Source organism: Puma concolor, chromosome B1 (assembly GCF_028749965.1).
Source record: "Puma concolor isolate L17-30 chromosome B1, mPumCon1.1.hap2, whole genome shotgun sequence".
NCBI lineage: Eukaryota > Metazoa > Chordata > Mammalia > Carnivora > Felidae > Puma > Puma concolor.
The window spans coordinates 49,393,224-49,413,346 of NC_141670.1; the positions used below are offsets into that span (position 1 = coordinate 49,393,224).

Consider the following 20,123-nt stretch of genomic DNA (forward strand, 5'->3'; position numbering starts at 1 on the left):
TCCTCGCCACACTCTGGAGGCAGAGGGTCACCTCTGGCATCATCCATGAGGAGAGGCATGAGCCCTGTGGGAACACCCCCACTGCTCCGACATAGACCCCAGCTCACCCCGAGAGGGCTCACGGAGCAGGACGCTGTGAGTCAGCAAGTGCTCTGTGGATCCCTCCCTTTCGGCTCCCCGAGAGGCCCAGCAGCTTCTGTCACGCCCTGCCAACAGCCTTCGCCACAGTTGCAGGCCATAAACAAGGACAGAGGGTCGGTGGCATTTGCAGCCCTGTGATTTATTCCAAAGGGTGTGGGCAATAAACGGCCTCCTCTGCCATTTGCTTTTGCTCTCTCCACGCAAAGTAGCCTTTAAAGGGCACCTTCGAGAGGCTGTGAAATAGGAGGAAAAGCTAAGAGGATGTGCAAATCCACAACACAGGCCTGCTGCCTTGCTCCCCTCAAAGGAAACAAGCCCACGGAGGAGGAGGAAGGATCAGAAACTCATCATTAGATCAACTTCTCCCCACTCTTGCTTGGCCTGGGATCTAATCTAAAGCTAAAAGGATTTAGATTAAGTTTTTAATCTAAAAGGATTCCTGGACTCTAAAAGGAACAATAATTGGATGTAGCCTTCAGGAGGCATGACGATTTTGACAACCATTAGGAAGACAGCGCACCCTCCTGATCCTGCATCGGGGTACCTGCTCCTGGCTTCTTACCATTCGGATTCATAGGAAGTTGCCCCACCTCCCCTGGGGGTGCAAACCGTGCTGCCCTGAGTGTTTGCGTCTACATCGGGCCTGCACACAGCTCCCCAGCACCGTGTCCTCTCTGGGCATGGGCTTTTCCCTGATGGCCATGCCCTCCAGGTTGGCCGATCCCGGGCTCCCGAGGAGCATTCGAGAAGTGAGAGTTAGGAAGCCAGGACAAAGGAGGACAATTGCTTCTTGCACATAAAGTTAGGTGTGAAAAGCTAGTGGGGCCACCATTTTTCCTTCCCTTACATTTCTTTCCTTTTCCTTTTCTCCTCTTTCCTTTCCTATATCCTGCCTTCTCTGTGGCACGTGTTTATGATATCCCCATCATGGGCCTTCCAGCCCTGAACTTGGGAACAGAACCCAAGCGGACCCATCACGAGGGGTGTGGTGTAGAAGCTGGAACATATCTCCCAAGTCAGACCACCAGGTTTGAAGCCCGGTTTCTTCACTGGCCTTCTATGAGTTTGGACAAATCTCCTCACTCCCCTGAGCTTGGATTCCTTGAGTGTGTGCTGAGGATAAGAGCTTGACTGGCCCCATGGGATTGTTGCTAGGACTCAAGGCAACACAGCAGGTGAACCCTCTGCCCTTGCTTTCTTAATGGCCTTAGTGAGAGGAACCCCCACTGGCTTTATTTCTAGAGAATGCTACCTCCTGACACCTGCTCTGTGAGTAGATCCCAGAATCTGAGTCACTGCTTGACTTTCCAGGTGACAGGTGCTGGTTACTCTGTTTTGCTCATGACCATTTGCCACCGTCTCTTGAAACGGTCCCCCTCCCTTTTGCTACTCGATGATTAGCATTCTGGAGGGCAGGGATTTTATCTGAAGTCTCTGGCTCCCCAGCATCCACAGAACACATGGGAGTGCTCAATACAAGGTTACTCAAGGTCGGTTGATCGGCAATGTATTAAAAATCCACCTTTTTCTGGGATTTTCACCAACTCCTCCCACCTGTGCTGTGCGGTGGTCTGTCAAGTCTGTGCTTCCCATTACTGATTCTCTTAAATACATCACCGCATGATTTCTGAAGGCTGTTCAAAGCCACATGAGGGGAAGGAGTCATTGCCGGACCCCAGGGAGAGTTGGAATCAGTGTTTCTAGAACTGGAATCCAGTTCTAGAACTGAATCCAGTTTCTAGAGCTGGAAAGAAGTCTTGTCCAGTTTTGTGGTGCCTAGAAAGAGGCCACCCTCACAGCTTTTCTGACAAAGTCTCAGCATTTCTGACTCTTGCAGCTGGGTCAGCATGGAATCACAACCGGTTAGAAGGCATGAAGACTTTAGAAATTATTGTCAACCTTTTGCCCTTTATGTCACCCGAACCATAATGAGATGTGATGAGTGCAGCTGGCTGTTGCCTCAGCCCTCCTGCAGCGCCCCAGGAAGCAGTATTGGTCCCAGTGTGTCACCGTCCTTGTCAGCAGCTTCCAGATGCTGACCACTGTCTGGGGTGGCCGTCAGCTGATGCCAGGTAATCCCCGGCTATCACACTGGAAACCCTCTGCTCACAAGCCTGAGAGCCAGTTCCCGGGAGCCAACTCAGCAGTGCCACAAGGACTAAATCTGGAAGGACAGAACCTGCCAGAACCCTTCATGCCAGTAATGTGTCAAGGAAGAGACTCCTCTGGGACCCAAAGGTCTATGATGGTGCTCCCAGGAGACACAAGTCATATCAAGGATCCTAGGAACAGTCCTCCTCCAGTTAGGGTGGTTTGTGGGTGCTGAAGGAGAGAGTTTAATCCACAGTGGGGTGGGGCCCAAGGTTGTTCCACCATCCAGCGGCCAACCTGGTGCTAAGTTAGGGGTAATGGAGAGTCCAGAGCTCAATCGTGCATAGTTCATGCCTCTAGAAGCTTATAATTTTGTGTGTGTGGTGGTGGCGGGGGGAGACATGCCTTGTTTCTTTACTGTGGGAGGAAAAGAATGACCAGTGTCAGGACAGAGGCACAAAATGTAATGGGGTGACTCTCATGACTCTCGTCACTCCATTCTAGGTAAAAGAAGGCTGGACATAAACCTCTTAGAGCTGAGAAGGGTGCCATTATATTTGCTGCTGGATTCTGGGCAATAGAGTGGGATGGCCCAGGATGCTAAACGTGAGGAGATGGGGGTTTTCTCCTTTCCAGTGTCCCAGCCCCACCCTCCAGGCCAAGTCACCAGGCTGTATTCCTGGCTCTCCCAGGGGAATGTCAGCTCTGCCCAGAGGCTTCCCACAGGACAGTCCTGTGGACCATGGGTCCATTGCCGTGTCAGGATGGAAGTGATAGTGATAGGGGCTCTGGAGTTTCTTCCTCAACCTTTCCTGAGCCTCCAGCATGGCAGGAAAGGCCTTTCTCTTCAAGTAAGGAATGATAGTGTCCTCCGGCATTCTCTGTACAAGGCATTGTGCCAGCAGCTCTAAGGCAAGGGGTTGGGAAACTAGAGCCTGCAGGCAGACTCTGGCTCACTGCCTGTTTTTGTAAATAAAGTTTTATTAGCACACAGCCACGCTCATTGCTAATGTATTGTCTATGGCTGCTTTCATGCTACCGTGGCAGAGTTAAATAGTTGCAACAGAGACCATAGGGCCCCAAAAGTCTAAAATATTTATTGCCTCGTTCTTTACAGAAAAATTTTGCTGATCTCTGTGCTGGCAGGGACCAAAGATGGACGAGATAGTCCCTGACCCATAAGAGACTATTGACCAATTTCAGAGACGGATGCTTCAAGAGCTGCAGTGTCATTCTGGGATGGATGCAATATAATTAGAAGCCACTTAGAAGGGGAGGAGATGGCTTTGTGAGGAGCATTTAAGTTACATCCATCTCAGTTCGGATAAGTCACTTTTCAGGTGCTCAATGGCCACTTGTGGACAGGGGCTGTCGTATCGGACAGTGTTTGTGGACGGAGGTCCCGGATGCTGAACTAAGTGGTGTGAGCTTTATTCTTTAGGCAGTAGAGAGCTGCTGGGGATTTCTGAGCTGTGTTTTGCGTATGCTCTGTAGAAGTTGTCTGGAGAGATGAGAAAGGGGGCATATTATGAGGCGAATGCAGGAGTACGGGTGACGGGTAAGAAGGGTGTGGACTATCTCGCAGCAGCAGCAATGGGTCTCAGGAGAAGACTGGGGAGGCATTTGCAGAAATACAACAGGGTGACCAACAGATTGGAGTGGGGTGGGAGAGGGGGAGGACGACAGGCAGATCACTGGAATGCAACAATCATCCACCAGTCTCCATGTCCCCGGCTACACCATGCCCTGGTGAGCTGGTCAGGGGGCCTCCCCGACAGTCGTGGCAGAGACCCAGAATTCCAAAGTTCCGCTGCTCTCAGACACCCCACATGTAAGTTCTAGAGGGACTCATCTCAGTGCTTCATGTTGGCTTCACCTTCCTTCCTGGCCAGACGGTGGAAATGGCCGTTCTCCCTCAAGCGTACCAACCTCTTTGGACACCGTCTTGACCCGTGATTGGATCTGGCCATTTTTCTCTGCTGGGTGCCCAATTCCCCACAGTGCATTTGGTCAGTAAGCTACTGTGTTATTGTTGTTTTTCCTCCGTCTTTCCTGCTCTCTCCCTCACATGTTGAGTTTACAGTGCTTTCAAACCCCTGATTTCCCCTGCTCCTCACAACAGCCCTGGAAGGAAGGAAGGAAGGAAGGAAGGAAGGAAGGAAGGAAGGGGTATTACTGTCTTCATTCTACAGATGGAGAGATGCTACCCAGAGGCCTCAAAGGTCTTTCTGGAAGTCACGGCTAGGGACTTCGGGGGGATAGGACAGGAACACTAGATGTGTGTGTGCTAGCATTGGTCAAATCCAGAACCAAAACTGTTCTTCGGGCACATGCCACATGGCAGTCACTGTCCTGGGAGCTTTGATGTAGATTATCTATTTCATTGCACCAGTGCCCACATGTTATCGATGGGAAGACCAAAGCTCAGGTACATGCCTCCTCCTAGGTCGTGCAGCTTGGTAAGCTGCAGACCAGGACTCGAACCCGGAACTCACCCCAAGACCAGTGGTGCTTTTCCCCAAACCCCAGCTTCCCATCAAATACCAAATCTGTCTACCCTTTGGCTCAGAAATTGTCCTGTATCCGCTTGATAGGTTTTAGGGAGACATGATTTGCTCCATGATCTCATCTCTAGGATTGCAATAATGAGCCATATTAGAGCAAGATTCTCCTGTTCATTTCTTTTTTTTTTTTTAATGTTTTTATTTATTTTTGAGACAGAGAGACACAGAGCATGAGCAGGGGAGGGGCAGAGACAGAGGGAGACACAGAATCCGAAGCAGGCTCCAGGCTCTGAGCTGTCAGCACAGGGCCCGACGCGGAGCTCGAGCTCACGGACTGTGAGATCATGACCTGAGCTGAAGTCGGACGCTCAACCGACTGAGCCACCCAGGCGCCCCTCTCCTGTTCATTTCTTTAAGGACCTGTGATGTATTAGGCAGTATGTAGATAAAGGACGATGATGGTGACAGTGAATGACAATGGAAGGGTAATAATAGCAGCAGCAACAGCTTACGCCTATGCGGTGCCTACCATGTTCGTGACACCATCGTGAGCACTTTCTAGGCATTAGCGCATTTTATCTTCATACCAGTCCTGACAGGGGTACTATTATTAGTCCTCTTTTACAGATGAGGAAACTGAGGCACAGAGGTGTCAGGTACCTTACTCAAACTCATACCGCTAGGAATTGTTCAAGCCGGGACAAATAAACCATCTCTATCCTCTAAGCTGTTGGGGGAAGTCACCATGCAAAAGGACCACTGATGTCCAGCCTATTACAAGCCACATTCCATGCCATTTGATGACACTAGGACAATTTTAAGTATTTTCTCTTGCTGGGGAGAAACTGAGGCATCCGCAGGCCCTGACTTCCAGTACTTTCCCGCCATCAGCCTGGACCCACGCCGTCTTTCCCTTTGCCTTCTGCCGAGGTCAGGTTCTCGACAACCTGGACAGCCACCTGAAGAAATCCGAATACTTCCGCTTCCTCTGGTTCCCGCACAGCGAGAACGTCAGCGTCATCTACCAGGACCACACCAACAAGGTAGCGACAGCATCAGTCCCGTCCTCACGCACAGCCTGTAGTCCCCAGGGTGGCGGACCTTTGTCCTTGTCCCGGGTGGTCAGTGAGGTGTGAGAGGGAAAACGAAGGTGGGCATCACTGAGTGTGAGGACAGAAGCAGGCGAGGCAGCAGGGTGGAAGGAGGAAGGAGAGTTGGCCCAGTAAGGGTCTAATGTGACCACAGGTAGGGATGTGCGGGAGTGAGGTCAGGGGACAGCCTAGATGCGGGAGAGGGGAGCAGAGGTGTGGGGAGGCCAGGATAGGATAAGGTAGAGTACCAGGCAGCTGGGCTATCCCTCGGACCACCTCCATCTTCCCTCCAACGCCCCTGTCTTGCCCACCCCCACCTGGACAGGTGAGGAAAGCAACAGTTTTGTCTCTCCTCCACGTCCTTAGCCAATGAGCTGCTTCTCAGCAGAAAAACACAAAACCATCACCTAGGATGAACACTGATGGGCCACGTCAGGCAAAAGCGATGACACTTACTGTGTGTTACGGGCTGGCATGGGGTTTGTAAATGGTGATCGCTGGACACCTGCCTCCGGGGCTCAGAAGGGGAGGGACGGATGCACATCGTCATCTTGTGCAAAATAAAAACATACCTAAAGACATAAATATGCAGGAAACGAAAGGGGTGGGGCATGCAAATTGGCTGGGTCACCAAGAAGTGAGGCTTTCGATTGTCCTGGCAGGTGGGTCACCCCCTCTACACACACATGCAGCCACTCTTGGACACATCTCCCTGTAGGGGGACACTATGATAATAGGTCAGAAAGCAGCTGAGCTCCGGCCCTGAACTGATTACAGATTCTTCTCCCCAGCCCCCCTCCTCTTCAGCCAACTGGTTTTGGGACTATGCCATTGGATTCTATTTACTGGAGTTCCTGCTCTGGATCAGGTAGGAATGCAAGGTACCTTCTTCCAGCATCTGCCATATGCTGTTGAGGATGCGGTCCACCAAAAGAATAACACCCTGGCCTTTATGCATGTAAATTAGGGTCTAGGGCAGTGATTTTTCAACGCTGCCTACACATTCAAATCACCTGGGGAGCTTTTTATAAAATGCCAGTGCCCACGTCCCACTCTTTGGCCCCCAAGTGATGTAAATCTCATAATGTCCTGTTTTCTACCCCCTTCTCAGCCTGACATCTAGGCTTATGCTCAGACTCCATGTCTGCTGGTAGACACGTAACTCTCAGTGATGGGGAAGGTTTCATGGGTTCTTGAATGGTAACTTTATATCCCGCCAAGACATGGAATGACATGATATAAAAATTTTTTGAAATATTTTATACATACAAAATAATATAGAAAACATATATTTAAAATATAAAGAATAACGTGGGGCGCCTGGGTGGCTCAGTCGGCTGAGTGTCTGACTTGATTTTGGCTCAGGTCATGGTCTCAGGGTCGTGGGATCGAGCCCTGTGTTGGGCTCTGTGCTGAGTGTGGAGCCTGCCTAAGATTCTCTCTCTCTCTCTCTCTCTCTCTCTCTCTCTCTCTCCCTCTCCCCCACTCACTTTCTCTCTCTCTCTTAAAAAAAAAAAAAAGAGTAATGTAATAAGCATCCACGTGGTTACCACCACACCAGCTTAAGAAATGAAACAACATGAGTACAATTGGAATGGTCTTTATGTTAAAATTTTTTTAACGTTTATTCATTTTTGAGAGACAGAGAGTACAGAGTATGAGCGGGGAAGGGGCAGAGAGAGAGGGAAACACAGTATCTGAAGCAGGCTCCAGGCTCTGAGCTGACAGCACAGAGCCCGACATGGGGTTCGAACCCACGAACTGCGAGATCATGACCTGAGCCAAAGTCAGACACTCAACCGACTAAGCCACCCAGGCACCCCAGGAATGGTCTTTATGAAGTCCCAGGGGTAACCAAGAAGTAATCACTACCCTGAACTTTATGTTTATCACTCCCTTGCATTTATTTATATTTTAGTTTTATGAATCTTGAAATCAGAAATTTGGTAATTCAGCTTCGATAGTGATAATTATCCATGTTGATATGGATAGCTGTGATATATAACAATCAGTCATTTTTCACTGCATGCATTTATCACAATGCGTTTATCCATATTCTTTTTTTTTTAATCCATATTCCTAATAATGGGTATTTGGGTTATTTCCAAGATTTTTTTTCTTTTTGCTTTTCTTTTACTTTCTTTTCTTTCTTTCTTTCTTTCTTTCTTTCTTTCTTTTTTTTTTCTTTCTTTCGTTCTTTCTTTCTTTCTTTTGCCATTACAAACCATATTGCTGTGAGGATTCTCAACCACTGCTCCTGATGCCTTTTTTTTTTTTTTTGTCTTGAGTATACTCATGAGTGGAATTCCTGGGTCATCGAGCATGAGTATCTTCAGGCTTATCAGATCAAATTGTTCTCCCAAGTGGCTATACCCAGTGACCTCGCCGCACACTGTAAGATTCTCTGTGCCCCACAAGCTGGTCGAGATCGAAATTTTACATTTTCATGTGACGTGTATTAAATAGTATCTCACTGTGGTTTTTAATTCTTATTTCCATGCTTACTTGTAAGGTTGTGTGGTTTTTTAGTATATTGATCCTTTAGATTTCTCTTCTATGAAGCACCTGTTCATGTATTTTGCCCTTTTTAAAAATTGGGTGGGTATTTTTTTCTTATTGTGCTGTAGGGTTCTATGTATATATTTTGAGCACTCTGTTTCTGGGCTGAAATACCTCCCTGTTTGTTCTGTCTTTCACTTTTATGGCTTTTAAAAAAAATTTTAGTGTTAGATGTATTTAATGTTAGTATAGTGAAATCTAGCTGTTTGTTGTTTTACCTTTGGGACGGTGTCTTCGTAAGAAATCCTTGCCTACTGAAAGGGCATAAGAGCCCATCAAAGGTGGCACTGATGACAGGACCTGGGAAACTAGCTGGAGTTCTTGTCGGTCCTGGACGTGGCTGAGACCTTTGGCACCTGGCGTCGGGTCTCCTCAGGGTAGGGGAGCTACAGGCACATGGATGGGACTCACATTGGGGTGACTAACTGCCTGGAAGGTGTTAGGAGAGAGAAACTCAACACAGGACTTAATGCATCTGGGCAGGCAAGGGACAAGGAGGAAGCCGGCCTGGGGACCACGATCCAGCAGATTATGGGTGGGAGTGAGAGTGGAAAATGCCCCACCAGCCTTTCTCTCTAGCTTCTATCACAGCCTCTCAGCAGCTTTATGTGCGTGTGCCTGTGGAGCCCGATCCCAGTGAGTGGGCAAATAAATTGGGCTCTAAATCACAGCTGCCACTTCCCGGCCCAAGTGGGTGCTCTGTGAGAGCTCCACAGCCTCTGAGTTCAGCCCGTGGGGCTTTGGCTTAGGTGCTTCTGGAAACCGTATCCACCCAGACTCACCCCCTCAGCTCTGGGGTGCACACTCAGCCGTGTGCCGGAGGTGCGGGAATGAATGGCGAATAACAGATTGTACTTGGTAGTTTTAACGGCTTCTTCACAGTAAGACTCACTGTATCCCTGCAAGGTCAGGAACCCTGCCTGTCCTGTCACACTTGATCCCCAGTGCCCCAAGCAATGCCTGGCACCTAGAGGAGGCCCCTAGATATTTGTGTAAGAAATGCCACATTAAAAGCTTGGTGCCTGTCTTTGAGGAGTTTAGTAGTGGTCCACTGTGGGAGTGATGACGGTGGCCATAGCTGACCAGGACAGAAAAGCAGGCTGTCGGTTGGGAACAGGTCCCTGGGGGTGACCCAGGGCCTAGGCCAAGCTCAGCTCCTGTGGTTAGAACAGCCCTACTCCTGGGGGCCAGTGGAAGCCCCACCCCAGCCAGCTGGCCTCTGAGACACCAGAGAGCATCTGCCTTGAGACAGACAGCATCCGTCTCCTACCCCGCCCCTGAAGCAAGTACCCGTGTACCCTTTCTGAGTCCCCGGAAACTCGGCAGCTTGGGGCCATGGGAAGAGCATGAGCTTTGGACTCAAGGGGCCCTGGACTCTGATCCATACCTTCACTTCCCTGCTGTGTGACTCTGGGTAAATCGCTCAGCCTCTCTGAGCTGTGGTTTGCAAGTACATAAAGTAGAGCCACTAGCAACAATTGGGTTGTTTACTAGACATCACTTCCCTCCCTTCTCACAAAGGCTCTTGGTGCCCCCACTAAGCGGCAAGATGCAAGGGCCTGGGTCTGCTGTTCTCTGTAACCCCCATGAGGTGCTCTGAGCACCTGGAATGGATTTTTGACGGACAATGAGGCGGCCGGGATGAGACCAGGGACAGGCCTCTGGGGAGCGTGGCTCTAACAAGAGGCTACCCGCCGGGAGGGAGAAGTCCAACTAAGCCTCGTTACCAGGAGTCTTGAGTGACTCCAGGAGAGGCACACGCTACAGCTGGCATGATTAGAGCCAGTTCAGCTCCCAGGACCCCGAGCTGGCAGGAGCTGGGTTCGTGAGTGGGATGACCGGACAGGCCCCTATAACCAGCCTCGGGGCTGATGTCCTCTTCAGGTGCGTCTCTAAAAGAATTGAAAACAGGGTCTCTCTCTCTCTCTCTCCCTGGTTTTTGTTTTTTTTGTTTTGTTTTGTTTTTAGACAAAATGTGAGCAACAGCAAGAGAGAAGGGTAGAGGGAGAGAAAGAGAATCCCAAGCAGGCTCCACGCTCAGTGCAGAGTCTGACATGAGGCTCGATCCCCTGACCCTGGGATCATGACCTGAGCAGAAACCGAGAGTCAGACACTCACCTGGCTGAGCCACCCAGGTGCCCCATGAAAGCAGGGTCTTAATGACGGCCCTCTTGCACTGTTGGTGGGAATGCAAACTGGAATGCAGTCGCTCTGGAAAACAGTGTGGAGGTTCCTCACAAAATTAAAAATAGACCTACCCTAGGACCCAGCAATAGCACTGCTAGGAATTTACCCAAGGGATACAGGAGTACTGATGCATAGAGGCACTTGTACCCCAATGTTTACAGCAGCACTTTCAACAATAGCCAAATTATAGAAAGAGCCTAAATGTCCATCAACTGATGAATGGATAAAGAAATTGTGGTTTATATATACAATGGAATACTACTTGGTAATGAGAAAGAATGAAATCTGGCCATTTGTAGCAACATGGGTGGAACTGGAGGGTGTTATGCTAAGTGAAGTAAGTCAGGCAGAGAAAGATACCATAGGTTTTCACTCTTATGTGGATCCTGAGAAACTTAACAGAAGACCATGGGGGAGGGGAAGGGGGAAAAAAAGTTACGGAGAGGGAGGGAGGCAAACCATAAGAGACTCTTAAAAACTGAGAATAAACTGAGGGTTGATGGGGGGTGGGAGGGCGGGGAAAGTGGATGATGGGCATTGAGGAGGGCACCTGTTGGGATGAGCACTGGGTGTTGTATGGAAACCAATTTGACAATAAATTATATTATATATATAAAAAAAGCAGGGTCTTAAAGACATATTTACACACCCATGTTCACAGCAGCATTATTCTTAAGCCAAAAGGTGGAGGCAAACCCAAGTGTCCAGTGCAGGAGTGGATAAACCAAATGAGGTCTACGCTTATAATGGCATCTTACTTGGCCTTAAAAAGGAAGGAAATTCTGGCACAGGCTACAACATGGATGAACCTTAAGGCCATTATGCTAAGTGACATAAGCCAGTCACAAAAGGCAAATACTGTATGATTCCACTTATGCGAGGCCCCCAGAGCAGTCACATTTATAGAGACAGATAGTAGAATCGGGGTCTCCAGGGGCTGGCAGGGGGAGCAGGGGAATGGGGACTTGTTTACTGGGGACAGAGTTTCGCTTTGTGAGATTCTGGGGATTCCTTGCACAACCATGTGAATATACGTAACACTTAGTGCTAAACCTCATACTTAAAAATGGCTAAGATGGCAAATTTAATGTTAGGCGATTTTTTTTACCACAATTAAGAAGGAAAAAACCCCAAACACTGAAAACAAGCTAGCCCTCACTAGGAGGGTAGTGGCATGCACGGGGGCGATCCAGAAGTGGCTTCTGGAAGTGTTGGGAGGGTGATTTGGAATGCTATCTGCATCCCCAGGAAGGTTTCCAAGCCGCAGATAAGCGGGAGTGGCAGAGGTTTGGACAGAACCTGCCGCCCCCCCACCCCGCCCCCCCACAAGGTTTGTAAGCACACAGGCGGCACTCACTAAGTGCTGGATTGTATGATTACTGATCATCCCTCTGCCCTGCCCCCTCCAGTTCCTTCCTGCCAGGCCTCGTGGGCTGGATCAATCGCTTCTTCTTCTGGCTCCTGTTCACGAGGAAGAGGGAAAGCAGCAACCTCAGCCACGAGATCTTCACCTATGAGTGCCGCTTCAAGCAGCACGTCCAGGACTGGGCCATCCCCAGGTAGGGGTCTGTGTCCAAGGGACCCCCTTCAAGGGTGCCCCACGCAGCCCTGATGCCTGCTCTGCCAACCAGGCTCCTGGTCCTACCTATCCATTATGAGTAGGGGGCAAACTGGAGGCTGAGTCCCCTTCCGGCACCCTTGTGCCAAGCTGTTATACGTCTACGGGGACAGCAGCCCAGAGGTGGGTCACGACAGGCTCGGGTGCGGAGTGTGGAGCTTCCTGCCCGGCTTCTTGTTGCTCTGGAGAGCTGTCCCCTACATTCAGTCCCTCGAGGGGCAGCGCCCACCTAGCATGCCAGGGGCTGGGTCTCTGCCTTGGGCAGCAGCCCAGGTAAGAACCTAGGTGAGGTCTGTAGCCCCAGCTTTCTCTCTGAATGGTCCCTTCTCTGTCTCTCTCCAGGAACAGGGGGGAAGCGGTGCCCAGGGCTTAGGCGAGACCTCTGTTACAGTGTTCAAGGGCTGGGGCACCACTCTCCCAGCGGGAATATTAGAACACGCGCAAGTGTTAGAATCAGACTGATTTTACTCTGTCAGAAAAGGAAGAGGCCAGGGGTGGGGGGCAGCTGGGGCCGGACACCTGAGAGGAGCCCCTGACTGGGTGGGGGGCCCAGGGCAGGCCCAGGAGCAGGAGGCAGCTCTCCAGCGGAGACACTCAGAGGCTCCATTTCCACGCGGAGGACTTTGAGAGCAACCGCTAAGCGTGGGCCTCCTAGAAGCCGGGAGCCCCCCGTCCCTGGGGGAGGGGGGCAGGCATGCAGAGCCTCGTGTGATGGCTCCCAGAGGCCCTTTCCCGAGGCCCGGGTTCTGCCCCCCTGGGCTGTGTGCAGAGAGAAGACCAAGGAGGCGCTGCTGGAACTGAAGGCTGTGCTGGAGACCCACCCCAAGATGGTGGCCCACTTTCCCGTGGAGGTGCGCTTCACCCGGGGGGATGATATCCTGCTGAGCCCCTGCTTCCAGAGGGACAGCTGCTACATGAACATCATCATGTACAGGTGACTGGCTCGCTGGGAGCGGTGGGGCTGGGGGAGGCAGCCCCTCAGCTGAGAAAGACCCTCCTTCAAGGCCAGTTCAGATGCTGCCCTCTCTAGCGAGACTTCCTTGATCCTGGCAGCAGAAAATAGTCTCTCTTCCTTGCGTTCCTACAACTCCCACTTCCTCCTCAATAGTACTACAATAATTCATATTAATTCATAGGTAATGTTCATGTGAATAGCCACCCTTTGTCAGATGGATGTCATGCAACGGCAATTGCATGCCGTCTCATGTGCCTACCCTAGTTGATGGTTCGGACAGCCTGAAATGCTGTGTTGAAAAGGATTCTGAAGCCAGGTTTAAGTTAAGCAGAGAAGGGGGCCCCTGGGTGGCTCAGTCAGTTAAGCACCTGACTCTTGATTTCGGCTCAGGTCGTGATCTCATGGTTCGTGAGTTTGAGCCCTGCGTTGGGCTCAGGGCAGGGACAGGGCCTTACCTCCTTCTGCTCCCCACCAGGCCCTATGGCAAGGACATACCACGGCTGGACTACTGGCTGGCCTACGAGACCATCATGAAGAAGGTCGGGGGCAGGCCCCACTGGGCCAAGGTAGGATTTGCCAGGGAGTGGCTCACAGGGCCATCAGCCTGGCAGCTGCTGTGAGCTTGGGGCCCACCAGAGGGCGCCTCTCTTCCCTGTTCGTCTGCCTGACCAAGGCTCAGAAGTTGGGCTCCAAGGGCTAAGCAAGTCACAGGAAGGAAGCTGACCCAGGCCCAGCTTCCCCCAACATTCATGTTCCAATAGCTCAGTGATTGTATTCCGTGAAGTCTCCCTGAGAGTTTTCAGAGAAATTTCCCATCTCTCATTTTATTCGATTCTCATGGAAACCTCTGTGAGCAGGGTAAGGCAGGAGTCAGTGAGCCCCTTTAACAGATAGGGAAACTAAGAGTCTTCAGAAGTGATGGGACTTACTAGTTAGCAATAGAATTGGGGGCAGAGCCCTCTCCACTGTCACGCTGTGGGGTGGTAAAGGGAATCCAGAGTTTAATGTTAATGCTGTAACACCTTCTGTCTTTACCTTCCAAGAACTTCCTCTCTTCTGTTTGGGTCTTTACATTATGTGTGTACTTGCATGCATGCTTGTGTGTGCAAGCATATGTGTGCACACATACACATGCATGTGTAGGTATGGGTACATGCATTTTGTATGCATGCATGTGTGTGCAGGTAAGTGGATACATGTGTGCGCATTCACGCGTGTGTGTGCCTGGGGGTGGGAGAGTCACGTGTGCAGGCATACAGACACAAGGCTGCCTGTTTGCAGCCCCACTGAAACGTCCGCTCTAGGGAACAAGGTCTGTTGTGTCTGGTTGCTTCCACAGGCCCACAACTGTACCCGGAAGGACTTTGAGAAAATGTATCCAGCCTTTTCAAAGTTCTGTGCCATCCGAGAAAAGCTGGACCCTACTGGGATGTTCCTGAATGCGTATCTGGAGAAGGTGTTCTACTGAAGCAGAAACAGAATAAATTGAGCGAACCCCATCCCATCCCTCAGGTCCACCTCCAGGAGGTTGAAGGTTCAATGTCCCCACTGGCCCGATGGGGAGCAGACCTCTTTCCGCGGGCCCTCTGCCACGGCACCCACAGCTGCTCCCACCCACAGCCGTGAGCCTGGATCTAGGCAGCGCTCCCCACTCTCTTCCTTCCTTTATCCCTGCAACAACCCCATGCAAGGAAGAGCACCCAAATGTCTACATCTCCTTGCGGCAGCCCCCTTCCCCGAACCTACAGTCACCACATTCTTTCCCAGGAAATAGAGAAACCCTGAAATGTTATGTTTCTTGAAGAGGGCAGGCCTTCGGTCATTCACAGCTTCCACCTGCCGGCTAGTTGTCTGTGACTCCAGGGCCCCCGTTAACGTGTGTCTGGGCACAGCAGTCTTGTGTACTGTGTCCTGCCTCCTGTCGCCCTTGAGGGTTTTTCAGATGCCCAGGTGTGTGCCCACCTGCCCTGGGACTGCCCTCTCCCAGTTTCTCCCCGTCCCCGTGACCTCCCATCACCTGACCTTCAAGCATGGCTGCTTCAGGGGATGTCTGGGGAGTGGGACTCTCTTTGCCTTCTTTTAAATAAAGACCAAGAATTGATTCACTCTCTACGCCCTCCTCTTCATCTCCAGGTAACAGGAGGCTCCCTAATTTCCTGGCTTCCCTCCAGAGCTCATGGGTCTTGAGCCTGCCTGGAAAATGTTCTTCCCATTCCTTTTGCAAACTTAGTTTCAACTTGCCTCTGACCTACCACACTTTGTGATCATTGTTTTGTGAGCGTTCATGGAACATCCAGTAGGTGTCAAGTGCTTGGGGGGATTAAGAGAACATTAGGACAGGTTTCTGACCTCAAGAAACTTATATGCTAATCTCATATCTCATAAAAGGATAATATCCATGGTATGTGAGGAGCTCTTAACAACTCAACAACAACAACAACAACAACAGATGTTTGAATGGGCAAAGGACTTGAGTCGACATTTCCCCAAAGAAGATATCCAGATGGCCAATAAGCACATGAAAAGATGCTCCACATCACTAATCATTAAGGAATGATTAGTTCATTCCCTAATCATTAAGGAAGTGCAAATAAAACCTCAATGAGATATCACCACACCCATTAGGGTCACTGTTGTTAAAACAAACAAACAAACAAAACCAAAAAAACCTCCAAAAAATAACAAGTGTTGGCAAGGAGGTGGAGAAAGTGAAACTGTTGTACATCGTTGGTAGGAATGTAACATGGTGCGTCCATTCTGGAAAACAGTATGGTGGGTCCTCAAAAAATTAAACATAGAATTACCATATGATCCAGCAATTCCACTTCCGGGTATATGCCCAGGACTGAAAGTCGCGCCTTGAAGAGGTATTTGTACTCCATGTTCATAGCAGCATTATCCACAATTGTCTAAAGGTGGAAACAACACAACTGCCCCTAGATGAATGAAGGAATGAGTGCGTAACATACGTGCAATGGAATATTGCTCAGCCTGGAAAAGGAAGGAAACTTTGACCTATGCTATGTGGGTGAACCCTGAGGGCATCGTGCTAAATGAAATACACCAGCCACAAAAAGAAACACTGTATGATTCCACTTAGATGGTACCTAGAGTAGTCAACTTCATAGAGACAGAAAGTAGAATGGTGGTTGCCAGGGGCGGGGGAGAGAGAACAGGGAGTTCATATTTAATGGGGACAGAGTTTCAGTTCCAGACCATTAAAAAGTCTGGATGCGGGGCGCCTGGGTGCCGCAGTCGGTTAAGCGTCCGACTTCAGCCAGGTCACGATCTTGCGGTCCGTGAGTTCGAGCCCTGCGTCAGGCTCTGGGCTGATGGCTCAGAGCCTGGAGCCTGTTTCCGATTCTGTGTCTCCCTCTCTCTCTGCCCCTCCCCCGTTCGTGCTCTGTCTCTCTCTGTCCCAAAAATAAATAAATGTTGAAAAAAAAAATTTTTTTTTAAAAAGTCTGGATGCTGGTGCTGGGTGCATGACAATGGGGATGTGCTTGATAATGCCACTGAACTGTAGACTTAATAATAAAACAATAACACAAAACGGTAAACTTTATGTGCTATATTTCTTATTCCAGAAACAATGAAGAAATTTATATTCTAGTTCAGGGAAACAAAATTAACATGCATAGGACATTAAATAGCAACAGCAGAGATAAGAAGTGTCAGGGGAGTGGCACAGTCATGAAGACCCGGCCAGGGCACTTGGACTTCCTCAGGGAGGTTACTTCAGCCAGAACCAAGTTCATGACTATGAGAGCCAGAACGATCCCTTCAGCAGAACCGATTATATAGTTCACAGGTCCCAGAGCAAAACAATTAAAAAATTTCAACAGGTCTCTTGACAGCAGAGAATTAAATTAAACTTAGCATCCTTTTTTAAAAAATATTTTTTAAATATTTATTCAATTTTGAGAGAGAGACAGAGCACGAGCAAGGGAGGAGCAGAGAGGGAAACATAGATTCTGAAGCAGGCTCCAGACTCTGAGCTGTCAGTACAGAGCCTGGCTCAGGACTAGAACCCACGAACTGTGAGATCACGACCTGAGTCAAACTGGACACTTAACCGACTGAGCCACCCAGGCTCCCCAAGCTTAGTGTCCTTCTGAGCACCAACTGGTCCTGCTTGGAAATGTGTATCACAGGTATGGCAGCTAGTTTTATGTGTCAACTTAATACACTCTAACACTGCGTTATTTAATCTAGGTATTGATCTGAACATGTTTTGTAGATGTGGTTTATATCTACAATCAGATGACTTTGTGTAAAGGAAGTCATTCTCAAAAATGTGGGTGGGCCTTGTGCTATCAGTTGAAAGACTTAAAAGCACAAACTGAGGTTTCTGGAAGAATAATAAACTCTGCCTCGAAAGTTCCTGACTGAGTTACCGGACTGTGTGGCTGCCCCACAGATTTCAGGCTTGGGAAAATCACATGAACCAATTTCTTGAATGAATATGAAATATGAATTGGTCCTATTTCTCCAGAGGACCCTGACTGGTACATAAGGGATGAGTAAAGTTAATAAAAAGACAAGCATAGGAGGGAAAAGCCTGAGGCTTTGGAAATCATGGAGCCCAATCTCTCATGTTCTACAGTTGAGGAAACTGAGGCTCAGAGAGGTGAAGAAATGTGTCCAACACCACACAGCAAGTTAGGAAAGGCAGCGTCTTCAAGCCTTTCAACCAAAGTATGTCTTGCAGCCCTTTATTTTCGAGAGTTTGAATTTTTAAAATCTAGGAATGTTGCATTCTATTTCATTATATAATTGTGTTTCAAGCTTTTGAGGAATATTTTACTTTCCAAATCTTTAAGTGGCATTTCCGCTCTGGGAAGGAGTACCATGTTTGTTCTGTGGTCTTCTGGCCCCTCACATCTACCCCAGCAGGAGAAGTACAGATATTAAGGGACACACAGTGCAATGGCTTATGTCTGAAACCTTGAGATTCAGTAAAACTTCAATTCCTGGAATGCTAGGGCAAAAGAATATTCTGGAAACAGACTTTCTAATTATCAGAGAACCCAGATGTCTTTTCTGGCTCAGGCTTTGAGGAAGATAATTTACTCTTCCTTTGACTTGGGATCTTTTGATGCCTGAAGGTCGTGCTTCCCCAAAATTCTTTTTTTTTTTTTAAATCGATTTATTTTGGGAGAGTGTGCATGCACATGCACGTGCACGCAGGGGAGGGGCAGAGGGAGAGAGAGAACCGATGCAGGGCTCAAACTCACCAACCGTGAGATGGTGACCTGAGCCAAAATCGAGAGATGGACACTTCACCGATCGAGCCGCTCAGCTGCCCCACCAAAAGATTCTGATTGCAGAATCCTTTTGGTGTTGAGTCATGTGTACTGATCTGCTTTGCTCTCCTTCCTTGATTCCTCCTTTACTTCTATCCCAGATTCCCACCGGCCGACCTCTCTTCTCTCCCAGCGGCCCCTTATGGTGTCAGCCTCAGGTAGCATGAGCCAGCTCTGCCCCCTTGGCAAACACTCTCATCTCAGGAGACCTGGAAAGTCATGGGTGCTGAGCTTGGGAACTGTGCTCCGAGACTGTGCTTGTAACACTGGACAGTGACCGCCTGTACCATCTAAAGAGACAGATGGAAGGATGAGGAACAGTGTCTCCCCTGGGCCAATGGGAAACTAAATTGTAGTGCAGCATCGGGGCTGCTGAGCCATGAGGGGTCTCAAGGTTACATTTGGGGTGAGAGGTCACCAGCCAGAAGAAAAGGTGCATATCCCACCAAGTAGAGCAGGTGAACTGTGGGCAGCTTCTCACCTCGGGCAGCCACCCAACCCTTCATCCCACAGGGCGGAGCCAAGAATGGGAGGGTTCCGGTGAGCTCTGAGGGTCTCAGAAGGATGCATCTCCGCCCAGAAGGTCTCCCCAAATGCGAAGACGTGAGACATTTAAAGACCCAAGACAGATGATGGCTCACTTCACTTGCAAATGTTTCTGCATGGGGAGAACCCAAAACTGAGTCAACCTGGTCACCTCATGGGCAGGGCCAAGAGGCTAGATAAGGGGGTGGGTAGATAGAGCTGACTCGAGGGAGGGGGCATCGAAGGGCACGGGCGTGGGGGGCCCGGGGTGGGGGAGGCGGTGTGTGGAGCTGCAACACCACTTAGGGCTTCCCTCAAGGTCAGCAGCCACTGTCAGCCCCAGAACAGGACTCATGGTGCCCCCTTGTGGCAGCCGTCCTGACCCAGCTAAGGAACCCAGGCGGAAACCAAGCAGCCCGGCCCTGACCTAAACTGCCTAGCTAGCTAGTCCCAAACTAACAGGTGGCCAGAAATGCCACAGAGAAGGGAGCAGACCTTGAGAGAGGCGCTGGGGTGGGGGTAGGGGGGTCGGGGGGGAGGGGGTTGCTGAGAGGGAAGAGTTGGTTTTTTTATAATTTAACTTTATTTATTTATTTATTTATTTATTTATTTTGAAATTTACATCCAAATTAGTTAGTATATAGTGAAGCAATGATTTCAGGGGTAGAGTCCTTAATGCCCCTTACCCATTTAGCCCATCCCCTTAGCCCATCCCCCTCCCACAACCCCTCCAGCAGCCCTCAGTTTGTTCTCCATATTTATGAGTCTCTTTTGTGTTGTCCCCCTTGGGAAGAGTTCTTTATGCAACCATAAGTTTCAAATTTAGAAGAGGTTCCTGGGTCCCCTACAAGGAAGATCTTACAAGGAAGGTCTCCAGTTAAAAATGAGGCCCAAGGCAGGAGCTATCCAAGAACGGGGGAATGGAGGCTGGAAACATAGCTATGAGTACCCTAATCCCAAGGGGCCTTGAACCCATGGACGAAAGGAGCATAGAATAAAGCAGTCTGAGCATACCCGAGCCTGACTTATCTTAGTTTGACCCTGGTTTTCTTCCCCACACGGCAGGGCTCTTCAGAGACACCTAGACATTTCCAGAAACTTCCAAAAGAAAATTACCAAAATTTGGGTGTGGTTTTTTTTTTCACT

At 49.6% G+C, this 20,123-nt stretch overlaps 1 protein-coding gene across 1 annotated transcript in view; it reads left to right on the plus strand.

Moving 5' to 3' along the window:
- The window catches only part of LOC112858913 (L-gulonolactone oxidase), a 34,667-nt gene extending 19,420 nt beyond the window's left edge, over window positions 1–15,247 (plus strand). Inside the window, exons 7-12 of the mRNA XM_086703751.1 lie at window positions 5,672–5,779; window positions 6,619–6,695; window positions 11,983–12,132; window positions 12,961–13,125; window positions 13,622–13,712; window positions 14,486–15,247. Of these exons, the coding sequence (XP_086559877.1) occupies window positions 5,672–5,779; window positions 6,619–6,695; window positions 11,983–12,132; window positions 12,961–13,125; window positions 13,622–13,712; window positions 14,486–14,614 (720 nt within the window). The 3' untranslated portion in view covers window positions 14,615–15,247. The remainder of the gene's footprint in view (window positions 1–5,671; window positions 5,780–6,618; window positions 6,696–11,982; window positions 12,133–12,960; window positions 13,126–13,621; window positions 13,713–14,485) is intronic.
- Window positions 15,248–20,123: the final 4,876 nt, after the last annotated feature.